Raw genomic sequence first — 24053 nt, 5'->3', positions numbered from 1 at the left:
ACATAGAAAGTTGAGCCTGATGTATTTGTTTTTTAACAATTTGTTTTCTAATAATAAGATTTGGCGACAATGGCGGATAGTTGCCTACATGCATAATAACATTACAAACCTAATGACCACCGAACCCATTTTATATTTCAACTGCATAGAACATGAGAATACACCCATGTTGTTCGTTTTCTATACGTTTGTTAAACGTTTTCTCTATACACTCAGGTGGTGTTTGGAATATATGCTGGACCATGTACATTGCGAACTTTACTCATACCTATTTATTTTAAATTCCAACTACAGAAACCGACAGAGGTGAGCGACTCTGGACGGTTGAGTGGGAATACACATATTGATGTTTAGGTAAGAGTAATCACTTTTATTCTTATTGGGCACATAAGAAGTTTGTGGTTATCACAATAGGTCACTTATAATAAGTATATTCACATTTTCATTCTACAGAGCCTTCTGACCAACAACTAAGATGACTTATACTTCTGGTCAAGTATAGAGGCGTAAGTATTTGAAATAATTTACTTATTTTTTGCACCTTCACTAGCAGAGTGACTGAGTTCTACAGGTCCTGACGAATGCCCAGAACTTAATTGTCACTATGGCAGAAACATGTTGACCTAATAAGAGTTAGGGTATATATATTTAACCCTTCTCCACTTGCTTTTTAATCACTACCACTAATGGAAGGAAGAATAAAGTTGTTGCCCCTAAGTAGGTAGTTGTTATTCACTTGTCACTATTGCACTCTGCCCCCCCTTACCATTCTAAGTTGGTGGATCCAACACGTGCTTTGCACTCCTGCTCCTTCCCTCTCTGGGTAAAGTTGTAGCCCACACGGGGTACCTTGCGGTCCCCATGTGTTGGAGGAACCCAATGATGTTACCCTCGGGTGAGTGAGGGTTTTCGTCCACAACTTTGTTGTGCCCAAACCTTTCTTGTCTTTCACTTATCAGTCCTTGCTACCCTATACATGGTGTGAGTTGTGACACAGGTATATGTGCCATGTAGTCTGTTTTGTTCTGCACCCAGACATTCAGCCTGCAAAGGCAGTGTGTGTGTGTCAGGGTACAGGGCCTCTAAGGGTGGCACAATAAGTGCTGCAGTCCGTAGTGGCCTTCTCGGTCACAGTGCCCTGGGTACCTATGGTACCATTTACCAGGGGCTGACATGTGGCTAGAGATGCCAACTGGGTTTTAGGCTTCAATGCAGTTTTAGGGAAGGAACACAGGCCCTGGGTACCCGATTGGCAGCAGCCCAGGGCACACTCAAAGTACATCAGCAATTCAGGAAAAAATGGGGCATACCATGCAAGAAAGAGGGCACTTTCTCACAACGACTACCTGACTGGCTGATTTTCCCACCCGTCCAGGTGGCAAGGGGGCTCTGGACAAGGGGGGTGGCTTCCTCTCCTCCGAGGGGAGGCCGATTCGCATTCCAAAGTCGGCAGCTCTTTGAAGCTCGACGGTCCAAGGAGGCTAATCAGCAGGTCCTCCTGTGGGAAGGAGATTTACACCCTCTTCCTGGAGAGCCTTTTGTTCTGGATCTCTCGAGAACAAAGGCGCTCACCCTATGAGGACAAGACAGTCTTGGGTGGCAGGCTGGCAGAAACAAGTCAGCAAGCATAACAGATGCTGGTAGGTTTTCAGGGTGCACCTCTAAGATGCCCTTTGGGTGCAGGAATTGGTAAAGCCTACACTGGCATCAGTGTGGGTTTATCAATACAAAATATTTGGTATCAAACATACCTACCTTCAGAGAAGCCATCACCCAGCTGCAGAACTAGTTTTCACTAGTGTCCAGCACATGTTTTAAAATTGCTTTACTGGCAGTAATAGGACTAACTAGCACAGGGGCATATCTGCTCATGCAAGTATGCCCGCACATGTAATATTTAGCACCCTGTATTAGGATTGTCAGGCCTAGGTACCAGAGTATCATTTACTAGGGAACTAGAGGGTGCTAAAGGGTTTCCAATTGGGGGGAACAATTGTACAGTTTTGGGGTAGAGATCTGGCAATGGTGACCAGGTTAGCAGCAACCCAGTGCACTAAGTCGAAATCACATCTTTTACCAGACAAAAAGTGGGGGTGACCATGTAAAAAAGGGGCACTTTCCTACAGCCTTCCTAACTCATTTCCATCCTAACACAATTATCTTACTCTTGGCTCAGGTGACTTGTCTAGATTTTCTGTTGAGATGTCAAGTCAGGTTGACAAAAGCTCAATACTTTTTGACCATAGTACCATCCCTCTGCAAGCCACTTAAATACCCGTTTCGATTTACTTGAAATAACTAAACTTGAAATAATGAACTGAGTGAAAAAAGCATCGAAAAAAATGAAAAATAGGAAGACCCAATTTGGAAAAAGAATCAAATCTACTTCTTAAGATGCAGGTAGCACGCAAAAAAACCCTAGGAGGAGCCAGACCTTACTGAAATTACACCAGAGGGAAAAGAAGGCTTCCCAGGCACTTGACAAAAGTACTGGAATATCTTATTACTGAACCATTAGCTGATTTATATCACAATGATCATCAAAATGCACCATCTGGCCCTGTTTTTTTTCATAATTTCCTCTGGCGAGAATCCCGGAGAGCCTCTCTAGATGAGCTCAGGCCGGCTTGCTTCACTCGGTTCAAGTCAACGGAGGTAGTTACAGCTCTCTGATGTCAAAGTTCGCCACGTGGCCCCGTGTGTGTGCCTCTGCTGGTCATTCTATGCATGTGTATGTGCTGCAGGTGCAAGAATGCCTGTATTTTGTGCCTCAAAGTGTGTGCACTGATCAAAAGCTAAAGCCACTAACCTTTTCAATACTTACTACTGGCATAAAACACAAGCCTTTGCTGGTGTCTGCCCTCAGAGAAGTCCTGGGCGGTTTCTGGTCCGTGAGATTAGGACAAGGACTAATGACGCATCGCTACACGTTTCTGTTCTGCTTATAGGGGAGGTCAGGTGAATCGAGAAGACCTAGGAATGTGTTTGAAATTCCTCTATCCTTTGTATACATTTTTGATAAATGTACAAGTTAAGAGCTCAGATTGGAAGATGGAAATTTAAGAAGACTTTACATTTTTATTTTTGGGCGGGCGGAGGTTAATTGCTTCATAAAATCATTGAACAAATCGCCAATCTTTCACATAACTCCACATTAAATTCCCTTTACTCACTGTCAATCAACCCCATGCTAAAAAAACACATAACTCACTTGGAGGGAACTCATGACACCATTTGCAAGAACAGCCATTTTCCCAGCTACAGATTTCACTCCTTCCTTGAACTGAGCAATGTCGGGAGAGGGCAGGGTGTTACCAAGGGATCCAACTGCAGACACACAGGATTCAAAATAAGACGAAGAATCATCAGCCACAGTATTAGTAGTTAAAATAACCACAAACTGCCCTAGGCACAAAGTAGAAAAGAACCAGACAAGGCGTGAAGTTCGAAATCCTCCACTGGGCAGCAGTGCTGGACCCCGAGGGCAGGACGAAGAACCAACCATTGGACAGCAGACCCCTGCTCATATTCAGAAAGGATCGAGCACAAGGGAAGGGATGAAGAAGTCAGGCTAGAAGCAAGAAGAGAGCCCCTACCCAGAACTGGACTCAAGACACGGATGGAATGAGGTACAATCAAGAGAATTTAAGTTAGTTTTGATGAAATAACCTTTACAGCCCCTTCCTTAATGGAGGCACACTTCAGCCTTTCAAAGAACACTAACAGGTTGCTTAACAATTAGAATTCTGCAGCAGGAGGGAAAGGAGATTGACAAACCTCCATCGGTCGCATCATCTTCTCCGAACAGATCTGCAGAGCTGATAGAGTTACTGCCAGACAGCTGCTGAAGGCGTGACTTTGCTTCATACTACAAGAGAGAAAAGAGCAGGTGTCAGCCGGAAACTAGAAGGGGCTCGAACCCTCACAAACTCAAACTATATAGGAGTTAAAAAGCAACAATGCGTGCAGAATTTGATCTCAAGTGGTAGATTGGTGCCCTATCATGCTAACTTAACACAAGGATGTTAGAAGAAAAATCCTGATCATGGCATAGAAAAGCTGTGCCGTCCTGTTGAAGTACTTTTCTTTCTGAGCAACCCTATGTCTTTCCCCTGTGACCTTGACAATCATGCAGACTCTTTGTATATGCTCCTTGTGCTGAATGAGCGCGCAATACGCAGAGTTTCCATGCTTAAAACAGTAGCAAGTCTATGGAACACTATATACCGTGCATGCTTTAAATTAAATATGCGCTTTATAAACGGACTTCAAAAATCATTACACTGTGTAGGAAAATGGGGTTTGTTGCAGTAAGCCGCCCCCCCCCCCCCCCCTTTTGACTGGTATTTGATGTAACTGACTGAAGTGCACCAGGTTCCTGCTGACCAGGTTCCCAGTGTCCTTGTTCTTCCCCCAAAACAAGACAAATGGTCAGTTGAGCCCTAAGTGACCAGGCCTTTAGCACCTCTATACGGCGCTAGGAAGTAGCACCTTTGGTACCGACGGCGCAGGTACTGAAGAGGATGCCCAAGAGCTGCAGCATATCTTGTGCCACTTTAAGGGAACCAAGCAAAAAACAAATGATGAACGGAATGCTGAACAAATGACATTCACCCCAGTCACAGATCTGGGTTTAATCGTGGTTCCCGTGCTCACTGTGCCACTGGATTCAAGCTAGCCTGGCTGATGAGGGCTTAACTACAAGATAATTTTAACCATACCGATGATGTACAGCAGAGCCATAAGGCACTGGCAAGCCTAGTAGGTCCAAAAGACAATACCTTGCTGGTTTTGCTAATGCTTGCTCTCTTTGAGTGAGACTAAAGGTATGTTCGTTACCTCCTGACAGTTCAGCACATACTTTTTGAAAACTTGTGGCGCTTGCCCATGCTGGACTTCTAGGAAGTGAGACTAACACACGTAGGGAGGGATCCAGCACGAGCCGCAGCAGTGACCTTGGATAGGGGCTGAAGACCAACACTAAAAGCTCTAGTTCACAGAGGAATCTGTAGTAAGAGCGCTATGGTAGTTACTTTTGATGGGTGCTTCTAACTGCAGATTTCTCACCTTAGACTAGATACCAAAGCAGTTCCTCTACAGGTAGATGGTCTGTCAAGAGAACTGACAACAGAAAGTCCTGCAGGAATCAGCAGATGAAATGCCCATCCCACCAGACTTGACTGTTCATATGTAGTAAAGAAACAAGGGGACCCAGATATGTGAACCTGGGATGGCTTAATATTTAAGAAAACAATGGTTCTGAAATGGCCAAAAAAGGTCCAAGGGGGGTAGTCTCCGCTATGGGGACAAGGTACTAAAGTCGTAATGGATAATCAATATCTCAGGGAGCGACAAGTAATATGCACAGTGACATGCAAGTCAAAATAACGTATGTTATTTATTTTATAAAGATGGGGTGACTTTAAAACAGACATCGCATGGACAACATATAGGAGAACTCCTCAAGAATTTTATACAGAGTGTAAGGAGTACTTGTTGTAGGGGGGTCGTCGACGACGTTTCGATCTCAGAGATTCGCGATCATCTTCAGGACATAGCAATTGTGAGCAGGCTGAATTCAGAGCCGGAGAAAGTCAGAAGAAAGAAGCAATTCCGCCGCAGGGGGCATGAACCACTGAAGGTGAGCGGGGAGAGCGTGGGGCTATTTCCAATGTTTGTGGTCGTCCGCCTTGGAAGATACCGTGAAAAAGAGCTCAATTGGACCAATTAGGAAGACTTGCAAGCTGGGGCCACTTAGTCTTGCGTAATCCCGGCAGTACAGCGTGTTGCAGCTGGTCAGGGCTTGCAACCGAAGAGTGAATCTACATAGCCGGTATTTACTCGTTCAGGACTTGATTAATGTGCCTGAAGGTAATTGTATCGGTGACGGGTTTGGATTGAGAATAGGAAGCAATGGCGCTCTTGTATGTACGCTAGAAGTGTGTGATGAGAATGCAAATGCACGGTGCAGAAACAGGTCAGGGGGAACAAACCCTAATGAAAAAAAACCTGCAAATGTGTAGGCGAAGCACTACACAGTGGATATATAACAAAGTCCTGTGCACACGTATATAGATAGTGGTTTTCGTGTTAAAACCAAAATTACAACTTTTCTTGTTGCTGAAATTATGAGCATCGACATCAGAGAGTATCTTAGATGGGGATTTTAATATCAATCCAGATCAATACCAAGTGAAACAAACCAGCCGACATGTGTTTCGTCACAACGTGGTACAATTGTGACTCTTCAGGGCTGTTTTAGTGGCAATAAAACATGTCAGATCGCGGTACCGGTGATAATGCCAACCATCTATATACGTGTGCACAGGACTTTGTTCTAATGTGCCTGAAGGTGAAGAGCGCAGCTGCGTGTCCTGCTAATTCCGAAAATTCAGAAAAGGCACTGTTCCTACTCCAGTGTTTGCCATTGATGAAACCGGCCATGCCTTGATACGTTAAGGGTGAGACGACTTCTCAAATATCTTTCAATGACCCTATCCTTTTAAGTCTGAACTGTAAATTAACAGTGGGGACTATAAAAACTGAGAATTTTTTATGTTGATCTTTTACCTAGGAGGACTCATCTCCATTACTCTCTCATGGGGATTGATTGCCGCCGCTCAATCTCCATGTGTTTAAGGGAAGATTGTGGCGATTCAGATGGAGGACCCTGTTCTGTGGCGAAGACCGGAGATTCTCTCGAAGTGGCAGCCTGATCAGAGAACACATGCTCATGCCCAGGAGGTCCAAGGACCACACTCTCCAGGCTTTAATCTGAAGCCACTTCGATAACTTGGACCAAGTCATTCCTAATCTTCAGAACTGTGGTCGTGGCTGGGGCGGTAATGCATACAAAAGCCCTGTGCTCCCTTTCAGTCGGAATGCATCTTCTAAGGAACGTTCTTACAGAAACTCCAATGCAAAAAACTTTTGACAGCACATTCATAACAGTGGTAAATAAAATCTAGCCAGGGTTCTCACTGCTGGAGGACGCCCTGCACCACCTAGGGATGTAGACGCCACTTGTGAACTGCTCAGTTCATCTGCTCTGGCATGCATAGACCCTGCCAGGTGGTTAAATATCAGAAAAATGCCCTGATGCTCCAGTCACCTTCAAAGGCGCAAATCCTCCCGAAACTGGACCCAGGACCCCACTTGGCCCTGCTGGGTACAGTACCACATGATAGTGTGGTGATCAGAGAGTACCGGCAGCAGCATCCCCTTGAAGGACGGCAGGAAGGCCTTCAGAGTGAGACAGAAGGCTTGTTGATAGTGAACCCCAACAATGTTAAGAAGTTCACAGGATCCGCAGGCGGTCCACGACTGACTGCGGCAAGCTCATCTTCATCAGCCAGTCCTAGAGTTATGGGTACACCCTACCTCTGAAGATGTGCCACAACCACTGCCATCACTTGTGAAAACAAACGCCAGTGAGGCCAAAATGCAAAACAGCAAACAAAGTTCTCCTCATCAACCTTAAATCACATAATGTCCATGAGACTGGAGGAGAGGTATAAAAACAGATGTCCTGCCAGATCAAGGACAGCATTCTGTCAACCAGGTCCAGAGCAGGCAGGATCTGGGCCAGTGTAAGCATTATAAATGTGTCCTTCGGTAGGAAGGTATTCAGATGCCGGAGATCCAGAGTAGGCCTTAAGCTCCCATCCTGTTTCAGAACAAGGAAGCAATGAGTCATAAACCCCTCGTAGGAAACTAGCTGTTTATATGTAGAATCAAAATGAGATATATGGTGTGAAGAGTCCAGGGGTTCCCTTATGACACCAATTTATAAAATTGGTAAGTATATATGTATGTTTAGGCATCATAAGAAAATTGTTCTGGTGGGTACATTTTTAAATATGAATTCTTTCTAGTTAAAGTCGATACAAAGCAATTTTTGGAAGCTGCAATGTTATCCTATGGGAGGAACAGTCAATGCAGTATACAGGTACAGTACAGCAACTTATGGGACCCTTCTAAAGGAGTTAAAGTGAATGGTGGGCAAGGTCCAATGTAGCACCAACAGAACACCACCAGGAGCACAAGGGCAGCCGGGTGCAGAGGTGCCCAATGTTATTCTATGCAGAACAGTTGCAGTAAAAAGAGGCTGCAGGCTTTGACTGGGGGCCTCTCTGGCTGAACCAACAGGGGGGCTAAGGCTTCACGAGGCCAGGGGACATAACACAGTTGGTCCTCTTCTCCCCGGCCCAGGGGCGACGGGTACAGAGGTGTCCTTAGCAGTCAGGTTTTATTACTGGGAGCTGTCGCAGTGGAAGGGGCCTGCGTGCAGAGGCTGCAGGCGATGTCAGGGAGTCCACAAGAGGTGTCACCACACGGGATTCTGTCTCGGGAGGTCTGCGGGACCACGATGACAACGTTGGCCCACTTCAACTTCAGGCTTGGAGCAACGGTGTCTTCTGGAGTCTGGTTTCTGTGGCCCCGGAGTCCTTACAGGTGTCTTTGGTTGCCTGCAAGATTCAAGGAAGCAGGACCACTACTTCTCAGGAGGTCTTGATTCCTAGGTGAAGTGCTGGTAGGTCTCCCATGTGTTGGGGACTCAGCAGCTGCAGGACAGTCGACTTTTGGTGCAATCTGCAAAGGCAGCAGGCAGGCCGTGGGGTTGGGGCCAAGTCAGTTGCTGGATCTTCTGTTCTTGCAGGATGTGACTCTCCTCGTCCATCTCTCAGGTCGGCTGGATCTGTTCTGGTGCCATGCACTCCCCTAAATACTGCATTTAGGCGCATTACAGGAGTGTAGAGTAGTTGCCAATGGGATACTGACCCTGGGGTAACTATGCCTCCCAATATGTAACTCATTTTTCCACCTCTCCAGGTGCCGGGGTGGGGGTCGGCTTCCTCTCCTGTGAGGGAAGCCAGATTCACATTTCAAAGTCAGCAGCTCTTTGAAGATCACCGGCCCAAGGAGGCTAATCAGCAGGTCATCCTGTGGGACGGGGGGGGGTTACACCCTCTTCCAGACAGCCTTTTGCTCAGGGTCTCCCGAAAGCAGAGACTCTCACCCTAGGAGGTCAAAACAGTGTCTTGTGTGGCAGGCTAGCCGACACCAGTCAGAGAGCACATCAGAGGCTGGTAGGTTTTCAGCAAATCAGGTTTCTGGTTTTGAGTTGTGCCCTGTGTGTACATGTATTGGTCAATCCGTCACTGGCATCAGTGTGGGTTCCCCGATCACTTGTACTGACAGTGATAGAACTGACCAGCACAGGGGCATATATGCTCATGCAGGTATGCCCTCACGTGTAATACCAAACACCCTGCCATAGGGCTGTAAGGGCTGCTATAGGGGTGACTTACAAGTGCTGCAGGCAGTGTTAGGGGGCCCGACACAGGGATGTGTGTCAGGTCGCAACGTCGATTGGGGGAACAATTGCACACAGTTTTGGGAAAGAGATCTGGCCCTGGGACCCAGTGCATCTCCAGTTGAAATCACCTTAGGAACCAGGCAAAAGGTGTGGGGGGGGGGGGGGGGGGAGGAGAGGGGATGGAGGGGGGAGATGACCATCCCACAAAGGAGCATTTTTCTAGACCCCTCCTCTATCTCAGTCCGGAACCCACTCAGTGGCATCTATGGAGAACAGCAGCTACACCTTCTATAACAGAATAGACAGGTGCTCTTCGTAAATCCACTCATGTGAAGGGAATAGTGGGCGAGATAGAAAGAAAAAGCGATGCATAGCCATTTTGAATAATTTGTAAGACCCATCTGTTTGATGTGATGGAAAGCTAACCTGGGAGAAAAATTTGGATCCTGCAGTTAGGATTCACCCTACTGGCTGAGGCCTGGAAAATGAGGCTCCCTGAAGTGGGGTGCTTAGTGAAAAATCCAGGTCGCCATGTGCCAATCTGTGACATCTGGCCACCTGCCTATGAACAGGCGTGCAAGAACAAGTCTTCAACTAAGCAGCCATCAAAGTACCATTGAGGGCATCGTTAAATGGAAGTAAAGGCTTAGAAGTAGCTTTCCCTGGCTGTTAGATCGGTTAGGACATCTGTTTTTGTCTGAACAGTGGCCCCAGCCACCCTCTGGACTGGCGCTGCAAACTCTTCCAATGGCGGCCAATGTTTTGAGCCAAGGGCTGTCTCAGGTGAGGCATTCTGTAAATCAATGTATAAGCCATCATCAATATTGCCATCATCGGGGAGGAGCCAAGATGGCGGACGGACAGGACGTCTGAGCTCCCGGCTCCGCAGCCCGTCTGCTGTTTACATGACATCCTGATCTTTAATCCTGCCTACGGCGCGAGCAAATGTAACCACGACTGCGCTGATACTTCCCGCATTCCTCCGATGTTCCCGCCGGCTTTTTTGGTCGAGGATTCATAGAGTTTGCCGACTTTGGACTTTGCCCACGCATTCTGGCCCGACCACCACCGCCGGACACCGCTTATCACGTACGGTGAGACGACCTGGGGCTGGACCGGCGCCGGGGGAAATGTGACCGGACGTGGAGTGGGCGGCCTGGCGGAGCCTTCTTCGCGACGGAGAGAACTCCTGTACGATTGGGTCCGGGCTGGCGAATCCTCCTTTGTCCTCCTACCAGCGGTCAGAGCGGTGACCGTTTGAGAGCGCCCACCACCCGCATTGCAACACAGCCGAGGGCTCTCCCATCGTGTGAGCCCCGTATAGCGAGCAGCAACTCCTCTTGCCCTCACTATTGTTCCTCCGTCCTATGGAGTCGCCCTCACCCCTCCGAGGTGGGCTGGCGGCGGAAATGGTGTCGGTGCCGGTCTGCTTCGCCGGAGAGGCGGAGGCCGCCATGTGCCTGACGCAGGCTTCACTGCCTGCTGTCGAGCTGGAGGGTGTCCCGGTGGCGCCTTTACATACAGTCGGCATGCTGCAGCAGGGAGCAGACCTGACCTATGGTGATATCCTTCTAGCCCTGGGGGACTTGCGGGCGGCATGGTGCCAACGCACTCGAGAACTGGAGTGGAAGATAGATGCTGCTATGCCATCCAGGGAACTACTGCGGTTGTCTGACCCCCCAATGCCTCTCATTCCCTTCGAGGCGGATACAAATTGGCGACAGGGGGGTACTATGGATCGTCCTCTCCCTGGTTACAGTGTCGAGGGTTTGTCTAATGATCAAGTTGCAGATACAAAGCTCCCTTCCACTTTACAAGCTGAGACTCTGCCTCTGCGGGTGTTGCCGTGTCTGCCTCAACATCGCCGGAGTGTGTGCCGTTCGGTGGGGAAAACTGTGTTTGTCACTATCGATGTGGTGATGGTCTATGACTGGGAACTCTCGCTTCTTCTCCCTCTGCGTCTTCTTTGCCGTGAGCGGCCATCTTGCTCCTTTGTTCTGCCTGAGGTACACTCCCAGCGGCGGCCATGTTTGGTGGGGTCTCCGCGTTCAGGCCAGGGTTGATGTTACCTCCCTTGATGATCCTGCTTGACCACCTGGCATGACCCGGACTAGAATATTTACTTATGTATCGGTTGTGCCGCATGTGTGTAAATTGCTACTGTTTACCGCGGGGGTGGATCTGTGGGGCCGCTCAGGATCGGGCCGGGGCTGGGCGATTTTCTTTAGTTTGCTGTACGTATTGGCGGGCGGGGACTAGGATGAGGCTGCTAATTCTCTGCTTTGCTCGCACATTTGAAATGGAGTCTCCCCACCCGCCGCTTTGCTTGCTTCTTCAGTTGTGCTGATGATTTTCAGGGTGGGGGATGCTTAATGGGCTGTGGTGACCGGGAGTATGTAACATTTCCTCCTCCTGCCTTCTCTGGGAGTCGGAGACTGGGAGGTTATTTCCCACTCTCCGGACTCTCTTTCCTACTTGGGGTTCATTTGGGGCGACAGGCATGCCTATTGGGGGGGGGTGGGCCATGGCCTTCCGCTGGTATGCAGGGTGGGGGGATGGGATGTGTTCTATGTCTTCTTCGTCTCTATGGCCCTCTCTCTCTTTCTTTCTCCCTTCCTCTTTGGTTTCCTTTTCTTTTATGTTTCTTTGTTTCTTCGGGGTCGGGGTTCAGTGTTAGTAAGGAGCTTATTGTGTTTTATCATTCTGTGGTATAGTGTATGCTCTTCGTCCCTGGATGGTGGCCGCCTGTCTCCTTACCAATGCCTTCCTATATAACGCTTCCTTCTGGGTGCTCCGTGAACGGTGATGTCTCTCCTGGTCAGTGATTAGCTTCGACTCTGTTCGAAGTACACTACGTTGTACTCGACAAAACCATAAAATTAAACCTTTTCTTATCCTGACATTATTGTTCTATGTTCTCCAATGTCATAGCGGCCGGCCCCGAGGGGGTTGTAGGCAGACGCTGTGTATTGTGCATCTATCGAAATAAAGGTTTTTAAAAAAAAAAAAAAAAAAAAAAAATATTGCCATCATCCCCGCCCTTCAACATGAACATCTTGGGGTGCCTCCTACTCTGGCCCAGGATCAAACCCTAAAAGACAATGGAGCCTCCAATGGTTGGTGTGAAACGGCACGCGCTGGGCTGGAATCAGAATGAGAGATAACCAGTTGCACTTTAATATCAGGACATCCGCTGGGCTCACACACTGGTTTCAACACTGGGTCATCTTCTGGGATCGGTGGAGTCTGTATCAGGGACTGGCATGCATCTCGGGCCAGAGAAAAAGAAGCCTACCAGAGTTATGATCCCAGTTGTGAGAAAGGGCCTCTTTTTCATGGTTAGCCCCCTTCCCCCACTTTTTGCCTGGTTTTGATGTAGTTTCAAATGTAGTGCACAGGGTTCCTGCCAAACTCTGAAAACAAACCCCCAATTGGTACTACCACATCCTGTAAGTCCCTAGTAAATGGTACCATGAGGACCTAGGGCCTGGGAGGTGAAAAGGGTCCCCTCACTGGGTTCAATCCGCTGCATTGGAGCTTGCATGTTTCTATGAGGGAGAAAAAGTCGACATGGCACCCTGTCTGGTTGCCAGTACTGCCTGTAGGTAGCACTTCACCCCTCTGGGAGGTGTCTCAGCCCCAGGGAAAGCCGCTCTATACCACAGGTGAGGGCAGATCTGCCACTACAACACTGGGGTCCATTCTCCTAATATTGTAAGTGCCCGGGAAGCCATACAGAGTATATGGGCTGCGAACTTGACAACTTGAGTTCCACAGCACAATGATCGCTTCACTGAACACAGGAGTGTTTGTCACCAAACTATTCCTTACAATAAATCCCCACTGATGCCAGTGTGGGATTTATTGTACCATGTACTCAGCTGGCACCTCAGAGGTGCCCCTTGAAAACCTACCAACCCTGGTGTGATCTTGACCAGATGTAGGCGGCCAGCCACCCCGACATGTTTCTGGAGCCCTGGGTAGAGAGCCCCTGCTCTCTGGGACCAGAAACAAAGCACATTCTGTTCAGAAGAGTCATACCTCCACCCCCAGGATGGGCCAGTGCTCGCAGTGCAAAGCATCAAAGGCCTGCCGCCTCTAATGCGATCCCCAGCCTCTGCTGCTAGCAGCAGATGCCAGTCCCAGGTTTAACACCCCCACTTTAGGCAGGAAAAATTCAACATAATAGGAGGTGTGCCCAGCTTTGCCAAACCACCCCCCTTAAGGTGGGGGAGGAGAGGTGAAGCACAACTTTGTCAGCGCCATCTTAAAGATTGGGGAAACCCCTCCAATCAGGCCTGGGTCAATGCCACCCCTCCAATCAGGTCTGGGTCCATGCCACCCCTCCAATCAGGCATGTGTCTATGACCCCCCCCTCCGACAGGATGGTAGTATAATAGAGGGTGCAGCCACCCCAACTAAGGTGTCCATTGGCCCTACCTGCTACTGCCCTAAAACGCCTCTTAAATTTTGTATTTAGGGGGCTCCCCCAGACCTATAAACTAGATCTGCAATTAACTAAGAAGAAAGAAGACGACCCTGCAAAGAACACCGAAGACTACAATTGCCTTGGCCCCGAGCCCTACCGGCCTGTCTTCAGCTTCTGCGAACCTGTGACCTGTCTTGCTTGCAGCGACCTCTGGAATCCCTGGGAGGACTGCTGCCTTCGAAAAGGAATCTCCAGTGGAACCCTACTCCAAGGACTCTGGATTCAGGCAAATCCACGTCTCCTGACAACTATGCACCCGACGCCCACAGCCAGAGTCTGAGTGGCTCACCTGTGCCGTGAAGCCTCCCCAGCAATCCTGACCTTGTGTCCAGTGTTGGCTTACCTCTCCTGCCCTCCACGAACGTGCCAGCAGGGGGAATCCAGAGGCTCCCTCCGACCGCAACTGACTCCAGTAAGAAGATTGACAGGCAGCCATGCACCCGAAGCACCTGGGCCTTAATGACCTGAACCAATGGTGCCCCTACAACCCAACATCTCTGCTGTTGTTGGGTGGTTTTCCTCCTGCAACCTCCGGTGTCACGCTTGTAGCCTCTTTCCCGAAAGAAGACTCCCTATTGAAAAGCATTGGGCGCCTGACGTTGAAATTGTACAGTGCAGCCGGCTGCCCCGGTGGTGGTGCATGTTTGGTGCCGCTTTGTGCCCCCCTGCGCTTAACTTAACTCACAAAGCTTGCCCCCTGCAACCGATCTACTTACCTGCAAACAGTGTGGCTCCGAGCACCGATATCGACCTTTGCAAACGGCTGCCCCAGAGCCTCTGGTGGTGTAGTTTTGGCACTTACCTGACCTCTGGCCCTAGCTGACTTTTGGCTCCAAAGACTACAATATTGCAATATTGATTCCCCATAGGATAACATTGGACAGTTTTGAAAAGTTTCAAGTGTCGATTTTTGAAAGTGAAAAGCATTTTTAATTAAAAACGTCCTTACCTTATTACAAAGACCTATAAATAAAATACAAAGTATTTTTTACTAAAATTGGTGTGCATCTCCTTCTGGAGTCGTGTGTCCATTATTGATCATGTGTGTGTAATAAATGTCTCACACTCCTCTGTGTTTCGCCTAAGGCTGCTCGCCCACACTACCACTAATAGAGCACTTTGGGTTTTGCATGGAGCCCTGTACACTTTTGAGGAACCCCTGGATTCTCTGCACAGTATTACCACCTAGGGGCAATATCATATACAGACGCAAGAAACAAACGGGGGTGGGGGGGGGGGGGGTTGGAGGGGAGAGAGAGAAGAGTGAAGAGGGGTAATGGTATAATCGTCCTTCTCCAAATCCTATTTCTCAACAAGAAGATTCTACAGTTACATTACATTATGCCATTTAATACCTGAAAAGCTGTAGTCATAATGATGGTGTAGCAGAGATGGTTATCAAGGCACCTTCTTGCCTGGCTAGTGGAAAAAATATAATTTATTGCCTTCCCTGGCTGAAAACATTAACAAGCATTGGCATAGCCAATAGGTCTCGCTTTTGGGACCTTATAAGTATTTAATTATGCAGCACAATATCCTTGGTGCAAGAACATCAACTGTTGCATGGCTAAACACTTAGAAGGTCCCAAAGGCGAGACCTATTGGCTACACCAATGCTTGTTAACTTTGTGCATTATCCCACAGGGAAAGCTAAATACCCTAATTGCATGTAAATAAAAACTCCAGCAACAGCATGGACTCCATTAAAATTAAACATTCCCTTTGCCTATTGAGGACAATACATTTTACTGGTAGAGAAGTTCTGACAGTGATTCAATCTGCAGTTTGACCATAACAGAGCACAACAGGTGTCCTGTCTGCTGCTGATCCCATCAGAAACAGATGTTTACTGGCCTGCCATCAGAACAGAAAATGGCGCGTTCTCAGTTTGTTTTTCTAGCAGACTGAATGGTGGCAATGCTAACAAACATTTACAATGCAATGGTCTCGGCATTGTTAAAGTTAGAGCTATTGGCATTGCTCATGACATTATTTTTGTTTATGTTTTTATCTTTAAAACATTTAAAGAAACGGCATTGTTATTTACAATGTCAATAGCTGTAGAAAACTAGGCTAACGGAAACGAAGGAATTTGTCCAGGAGCACACGGTGCACTACAATTCCCACGGCGCACTGGAGAGCCAGGAAGCTGACGTATGTCGACCCCGGAAAGCAGGTTCACCCATGCCACTGAAGGTCACGCTAAGTAGCGGGCCTCGGACGTGCACACCCATTTGTCAGGTGTCTCAGAATTCAGCTGGTGCAGTTAGGAACATGCAACACACGGGCTGAGGGTGGAGACAGCTGCCACCGTCCCCACTCCCGCGTGATCGCCCTATGACCCGTCATGCCGATTAGTGCCAATCATGCGCGAAACCAGTTTATTAACATGGACGCATGAACATGTTATCTCGAGTACACTGAGTGAGGGAATTATATCTCGTTGGCAACCCTGGAGGCTAAGAGGGACCCGCTGTGGCAGAAACTTCAAAGCGAGTGACTGACTCTGCTCAGCCCTCCCAGCCTCCATGACACTGATCCCAGGCAGCACTGTGCAGCCGCTCTGTAGGGGGAACCAGATTCGAATAGACACCCTGAATGCTTCGGATAATACGGAGGCAGATTTCCCCGATATGACGTGTTTTACTAAAAGTGCCTCTGCGTGAGAACTATCCAAGCCACAAAGAGGAACCACAAACCACCACATGTGCACAGGGGACACACAACTCTGCAAACAAACAACGCAATGAAATCCTTGGAGGAGAGAAGACGCACCACTCTAGACATACCACCACAGGCGTGCAACACCCATTGGGCTCAAAGGGCTTCACCCCACCCCCCTCGTGTGTGGCAGCCCGGGCTGAGACAGCTTCCCTGGCCGCCCCGTGTGTTGTACGGCTCCCATAGAACCAGCACATTGCCTTAAAGTATGAAGAAATCTCATTATTTAATTCTACTGCCCCAATTTTATCATTTGTCTCCTGATTTTAACACAACCCTCGTGAACTTTTAAAGTCAAGGGAGGGTGGATGCGCTTCCGGAAAGGACCCCCCCCACTTTCCCTCCAACGCTTTTTGGAAACAGTCTGGCCCGCACTGTTTTTGCATTTCAACATAGAATGGAACGCATTTTAGGTTTCTAAAAATAGCTTGTGCTTCAAACAGCCAACCCTTGGGATTTTTTTTTTTCTGGCAGTCATTTCTCAATTTATTTCACAGCCATCTAGGCGGTACGCAACAAAAGGCAGGCAAAGACGAAAAGACTGGGTCAATCGAACTGAGTATTATATTTATGGTCAGCAGAATACACAAACATCTGCAGCACAAACTCAACCTACTGCACTAGCTTGTCAGCTAGAGAAACCCAAATGACAGCGCACTTTAAAAAACAGGAAAAAATAAAATGTAAATGTTCCAACAGGGAAACTATCCTTCGGGAGTGCAGTTGGAAGTGAATAGGTGCTGCGGGTTTATGCTTACTGTAGCCCCCCAACGCCCCCCGTAAAAACCGGAAAGCATGCCTGTGTCCTGGGAAGGACTAGCTCCCAAGACTTCCTTAAGAGGGAGAAAGAAAGGCCTTGTGTGTGCGCCAGACATGTGTTTTTTTCTCCTTCCCCGTCGGCTGGTTAAATTCACTGCACATAACGGTCTGGGCTTTGTGGGCAGCAGTCTGGAGGGCGTTCTCGTTCCTGCGAACCACCCAACCACGTGTTCAACCCCCCCCTCTCACCCCCACCAACTGTCAATTGAAGCTATACCCACTTTATCAAGAAACAAAACCCCGCATTCTATAGAGTCTGAACCCTCTGCCCAAGAACAGAACCATCCATGGCAAGGTCTGACCTCTCGGTGCCGTGAGCAATCTCCCCCCCCAAACTCCCGCCAAACACGCATCACCTTTCTACGCACAAACAACTAACAAGGGAGCGTGAAAAGAGAACCACACTATGCACAGCCCCGACAACTGCGGTAAAACAGGAGCACTCTTCGTCACTCGATGCAAAGAGAGGACACAAGGGCAACAGGAAGGACCCCTGCGCCATGGGTCTTAAAAAAAAAAAAAAAACGCACACAGTTCTATGCTCGGACCCAGAGTTAGCCTTAACAAATGCGGGCTTAATGCAGCGCTTGCCTGTTTTTTCTCGCTTTTGTGCCGCGGCGGAGGCTCGAAGAGTGGCGGCGCTGAGCGGCTGTTTCTGGGAGCCGGAAATGAAGGTGACAGACTGCGGTGCCCTGAGCTGAGCCTTGCTGCCTTTCTCCGAGGTGAAGCAGAAATGCCTCGGAGAAAGGTAGCAGCGTTTTCGGATTCGGGGGCGTTTAAACACGCCCAGCGAAAAGTAACGAAAAAACACGCCCCCGAATCCGAAAAGGACGGGGCTTGTTTTGAGAGACAAGCCTCTTCTCCAATGGCTGGCCAGCATTTAAGAGGCCAGCCAATGGAGAAGAGGAGAGAAGAGGGGCGGGTTCATGCCCCTCTTCTCGAAGTCATTAAATCTCGCGAGCGAGACTGCGCAAGCACAACCTTCGCTAGCCGAGACCTAAAAACTGAAGTTTACAAGGAAATGGAGACAGCCAAACAACCTCGCGAGAGACAGTCCCAATCAAACCTTTTATGATGTGCCTTTTATCACTGGAGACTCCCTTTAACTTAGAATGTGTTTAGTTTATAGAACAGGTTAAATGTATTTGAAAACAAACCAAGTGCCACATGTGATTTTATCACCAGACAGAAACAAACCGCGCGCGATACGAAGAGATGTAAGAGAGGGGGCGGGCGACATGGAGCACTTCCCACAAAAGACGAGTGTTTGCAGGCGGGGCGGTAGGCGTGGGATGCCCATCCTTCAATGTCAGGGCTTTTTCGGAGCCCAGCAGGAAGCGTGAGGCCAAACAAAGGGCAGGTCTGTGCCTCGCCATACGGGGACACCTGCAGACCGGCCTTTGTTGTGCTGCGCCTCCTGACCGGGCTCCTGACCGGGCTCTCACCAATATTTACAACTGCCAGGCACATGGCTCTGCTTCTGACCGGCAGGCGATATTTAACACATGACCACTTCGAGCACTCTAATACTGTTCTGCAAAACTCCTCGTGCCTTGGTATGCTAAAAAACATCAAGACTGACAGGGCACAGTAAATACAAGTCTAGAGAAAAAACAGAGCTTGCGAATTTCGGGTACCGCATAAAGGAGAAACATGTAACACTGAACGCTTTCATGTGCAAAGTAAAATCAGTTTCCTACTTACTGAAAAGTGGCAAACTTTCGGATTACTGTATAAAAAAACACAAATATATATTTTAATGTGCACAGTAAAATATATGTCCTGCTTTCTGAAAGTGGCGAACGTTCGGAGTACTGCATAGACACAAACACAGTATAAAAGCATTTAATTTCAAAAGCAAGTACTGTGTCGAAATCCATCTACAGATATTACTTTGACAACCTATGCACATATATATGGATGAGACAAACTCGATTTTAATGCCCTAACCATAAAAGAATTTATTGCAAATTAAGGAGAAACATTTTACAGGTAACTAACGCTTTTAAGTCCAGTGTTCAGACACTTACACTTAATGCAGACGTACTTAAGAGGCGCTATCTGGTTACTTCTAACTTTGTATAAACAGAACCTAACTTTGCTTTCCAAAAAGGCAGTTTGAGACATGAAGCGACCTGCTCACTACAATTAACATTAGCCGGTTCGGTCGATTTAAAATTATAAATGATTCAGCAGGAATATTGTTGCTCGGACAGATCTACAACTGAGAGGGGAAAAAAAAAAAAAAAAACCAGACAGTCCCTGCCATTTTTAAACGCCCGGCCAGACACACCATCGTAGCACAGAATGCCGATGTTGTTGTTCATCTTGTCCAGGCACTGGTAGTTCAACAGGTCCATCTTCATAAACAGCATTGATCAGGCGAGCAGAGAAGACCAGCTAGTGTGCTTTCACCCGGAGGCGGAGAGCGGAAGGCGGCAAGCGACAAGCTCCAGGCTCGGTCCAACACACCAACAGCGAGAGGCCCAGCCTCCGACTGCAGGCACACAAGTAACACGCAAATAAACTTCAGCCAACAACGGCGATGAAACACTATTCAAGGGTTTTAGGTTAAGGGGGCAGTGAAACAAATTCTGTTTATGTAGTCGATACAAGTTACGAGGTTGCTAGAAGCCTTAAATCGGGGGGGGGGTCATTTTTTTTTTTTTTAAAGCGAGCAAAGATTTGAGAGGACAAAGGCAGAGGGTAGTTGTCCTCGCAGCAAGTTCAACTACTCTGACATGCAGGCTATGCTAGGTATGGCTCCTATGCGAGGCAGCTTCCTTTCAGGCGGGTGTGTTGAAGTGCGCATGCGCGCAGTATCCCTGGAGCGCCTCAAATGTCAGGGATATTTTCTGCACAGGATCAGCCTCCCGGCTTAGTGTGTTTGAAAAGGAAGAGGGGGCGGAGAGCCCGTACAGAAGGAGCCATGTCAGACTGACAGGAAGCAGCGCCGGCAGAGCAAGGCTGATAAACTGAAACAAGCTGCGAGACGCGTTCTGTGGTGGGGGAGGGGCACTGAAGCGAGGCGCGCTCGCTTGGGCGAGTGAAAGGAAAGCCTGATGGCGCCTCTGCTCGTGCCTGTGCGCGTAACCACACACTGTATGCCACACAAAGCTGTGGTTGGACTTTTAAAAGCCCATTCACTAAATGGCTCGCCAGAGCAGCGCATGCGCTGGCTCAGGTGAGACCTAAAAATGGGGAGGTGTAGAGGGTGTACTGTAATGAGTCACCTTCTACGGGGTAAACATGTTTCAAAAGCCATCCCCCTCGCGATGGGTGTTTCGCTTGAGGACTCATGATATAGGTATGAATGATGATATTCCCTGGAACCAACTGTAAAAATCTAGTGTGAACACTTCGTGACCACAACTGTGGTGAGTCAAAGTGTGAACACCTAATGATGACTATTGCAATAAGGTGATTCTACGAACCCCACAAACGAATTTCGGATGCACTAAAGTCCAATGTATAACCCGCAATACCTTAATTCCAAAGACACAGTACAATCCACGAAAGTTCAGAAACACAGACCAGAAGGATACAGCCAGACATCTGTATACCATGATGGAAGTACCCACAACATGAGCTCTACACCCTTCTGACATAAAATCCAACATTGTGACGTTACAGTTTTGTTCCAATCAAAAAAACATTTAGAACAACGCGATCAATATAAGACCAGTCCTATCTTTTTACAAACACCCTTTTATAAAAGCCTTTTTATAAAAGTCTTTTTCAACTCAACAAGTATTTTTTTTTGCACGAAGCCTCTCTCACTAAACCTATCTGAAGCACTAGCTTGAAATTTTCGTGTCATGCGTTTTTCGCTAAGATTGGACAAAGTTACTGTACCGTTTGTTCATAGGAACAAAACGAATAGTAACCTAAAAGCACGCCGATTACGCACTGATCAGGAAGTGCTGTTTTTTTGAGACTATAGCCGGCACATCCGAGGCGGCCATTTTGAAAAATTCCCCAGACTAGTGTCCTGCGCATCTTTTAGCGCCTTTTCTTATTCAGCCGGGAAATCGAAATATGGGTTCCGAACGCTCTCAACCCATTCCTGAGAGCCATGAGAAGGTTATACCGGGTTGTGAGTGCAGCCTTCAGAATGCAAGTAAGACTCAGGAAGAAAGACACTGAGGTCAGCATGCAGGGGTGAAGCTTTTATGTGGCTCTGTTCAGTCAATTCCAAAGTGGTGTAAAGTCATTGCAGAGGTGCACAGCACCACCTACAAGCATGTGGACAATTTTCTGATCCAATCTGGTGCTTCAGGAGCATTGGAAGGTTAATAATCTGTGATTAGAAGTATCTATCAAAAGATGGGAATGTGCAAATGACGAAATATCATCTGTGTTTCGTCTTCTCTACTCACCTCCGCATCCGACTCCCGTCCAAAGAACATGTCTGAAGAAATGGCTTTGGCACTTGCAAACTTCTGACGAGCTTCATTGGACTCTACCACAGAAGCACTGCTCTCCAACTTCCGTCGGCTGGTGGGTCTGGAAATATACAGAGGAAAATGTATGAAACCATTGCAGGAGGACAAGTGGCTCAAATGGTCAGGAGAAATGAATCACAAGGGGAAGCGACGAATAAAGAAGATCAATGCAGTACATAAGAAAGTTATTCAGGGACTACTCACACCAGAGAGATGCAAAGTGTTGTATTACAGTTTAGCATGTTTAGTTTTACATTTTGTATTCTCTCACAGCTGCATCACCAGTCCTTGCTTTGAGCTTATCAAACCCCAATGCTGGAACTGCAGCGAAGAGGAGAGCTTGGTATACACCAGTCATCTTATCAAACCATCTGACTCGGTCACTAACGAAGGCTGCTAATCTTTCCTATTAAAACCATCACCACCTTCAAGACAACCTAATACATAAAAATATGAATTTAAAGTCCTCATTTACCAGCTTTAGCTTTGAATAGTCTTCCTTAGTCCAATATTATCATAAATTAAGTAACAATGACCTTACATATTAAAAAAAAGCTATACAAGACTGATGAATTATTCATGAAATCCGCTATTTAGGAGCGCAATGAAAATGAAAAAAAATATAGATTTCACTACAGCAAATTCGAGAAGGACTATTTAAACCAGTTCACATTATCTTCAATAGTCAAACTGTTAAGTAAACAATTAACAGTTCCGGCACATTCTATAGTATATTAATATAAATTCTGTAAGCCTTGACAGCAGATTCTAACAATATAAATTCAAATAAGGATACTAGTGTAGATCTATTTGTCCAGAAGATCTGTTTCTAACAAACAAAAAGTTTACTAATTCATTTCAGCCACAGATAAAGCAGTGATTTTGAGATGCGTTTTGAAACAAACGTATTTGTATCCTATGCATGTAAACTCAGGATCAGAAGTCAAACAAGATTAAATAAATCATAAAAAATAATCTATTGATCATTCTTCTTCACTGGTTAAAATAACAACCAAACAAAAAGATCAGATTCTCACACTGTTTGCCAGATTCAACTTTGAATTTATGTCAACGAAAACAAATTAGTCTCTTAAGTGGAAAATAAAGTAAAATAAAAGTGCCAAACCGAATGCGAATTGCTGGAGCCGCTGATCATCACCAACAAAGATGGAGTAGAGGATAACTCAACTTTTCACGACAAACTTCCCAGCTTACAAAGGATGTCACATCTTTTTGGGATTATTTTTTTTTTTTTACTCTTTTCCATACTTCGGGGAAGATAAATTATTTAAATTGTGAAATGTTGCTTAGCACTTTGCATTGTGTTTATCAATTATGATTGATTTAAACTTCAACTTGTTACAGAAATCAATGATGATTCCTAATCTTTTGGATCATTGGGTGATTTTCAGTCACCGATATCGACTCAGTTGCTATAGAAGATTGGTGAACACCTACACAAAATGGGTAATGATGCAAGTAACGTTTCAAACAGGAGCTACTCACCAAGTTTTAAACAACCCATATATCAATATTATCCAGCATCCCATATAAAATCATGTACCACAAATAAGATTATGGTTCTAGGAAAACGGATAAGAGACCGAGCCGGATACAAAATTTAAATTATCAGAAATAAGGGATTGGTCATGGTTAACAAGTGCCTTCAATCTACATACAAACATAATATTACTAATACAAGTTGGCATCTTCTAAGTTGGCATATAGCAGTGCTGGATTTGATCCGATTAAGTTAATAAATCAGTTACTAAGAAACCTGGATATTAAAGGATTGATATGTCTCTTTATAGTATATTTTCCAGCGCAGCTTTACCATCTCCTAAAGCTCATGCTGAGAGGTGGTGGTGTACAATGTTGGTAGCGGATATTAACTGGACAGAATATCAATCTGTTTTCAATAAGGGATTTGTGAAGGGCACTACTCACCCGCAAGGGTCTCAAGGCGCTGGGGTTACATGCAGCTTCGTCCCATCCAAAGAGCCAGGTCTTGAGGCTCTTCCTGAAGGCTTACAGAGTGAGGGTTTGTCTGATGCGGAGTGGGAGTTCGTTCCAGGTCTTGGCTGCGATGTATGAGAAGGATCATCCCCCGCTCTGGCAAGATGTGCGGATCGGAGGCTCCTCTTGGGTGCGTAGGAGATTCTTTCGTTGATGTATTGGGGTCTGATGTTGTGGAGGGATTTGTAGGCGTGAGGGAGAAGCTTGAAGGTCACTTTTTTCTACGGGGAGCCAGTGGAGTTCT

The 24053-nt window shown here is 47.0% G+C and overlaps 1 protein-coding gene across 2 annotated transcripts in view; it reads right to left on the bottom strand.

Annotated features, from left to right (window-relative positions):
* ARFGAP2 (ARF GTPase activating protein 2) overlaps nucleotides 1–24053 on the bottom strand; it is a 142484-nt gene that overhangs the window by 10846 nt on the left and 107585 nt on the right. For both annotated transcript variants that reach the window (XM_085646629.1, XM_085646630.1), the window contains 3 exons: nucleotides 21728–21854; nucleotides 3778–3868; nucleotides 3212–3327 (listed from right to left, as the gene is read on the bottom strand). In XM_085646629.1, coding sequence (XP_085502755.1) covers nucleotides 3212–3327; nucleotides 3778–3868; nucleotides 21728–21854 — 334 coding nt within the window. The remainder of the gene's footprint in view (nucleotides 1–3211; nucleotides 3328–3777; nucleotides 3869–21727; nucleotides 21855–24053) is intronic.

This window comes from Triturus cristatus, chromosome 3_1 (genome assembly GCF_964204655.1).
Source record: "Triturus cristatus chromosome 3_1, aTriCri1.1, whole genome shotgun sequence".
NCBI lineage: Eukaryota > Metazoa > Chordata > Amphibia > Caudata > Salamandridae > Triturus > Triturus cristatus.
The sequence above is the reverse complement of the archived record's forward strand: the minus strand, read 5'-3'. Positions and strand labels throughout refer to the sequence as shown.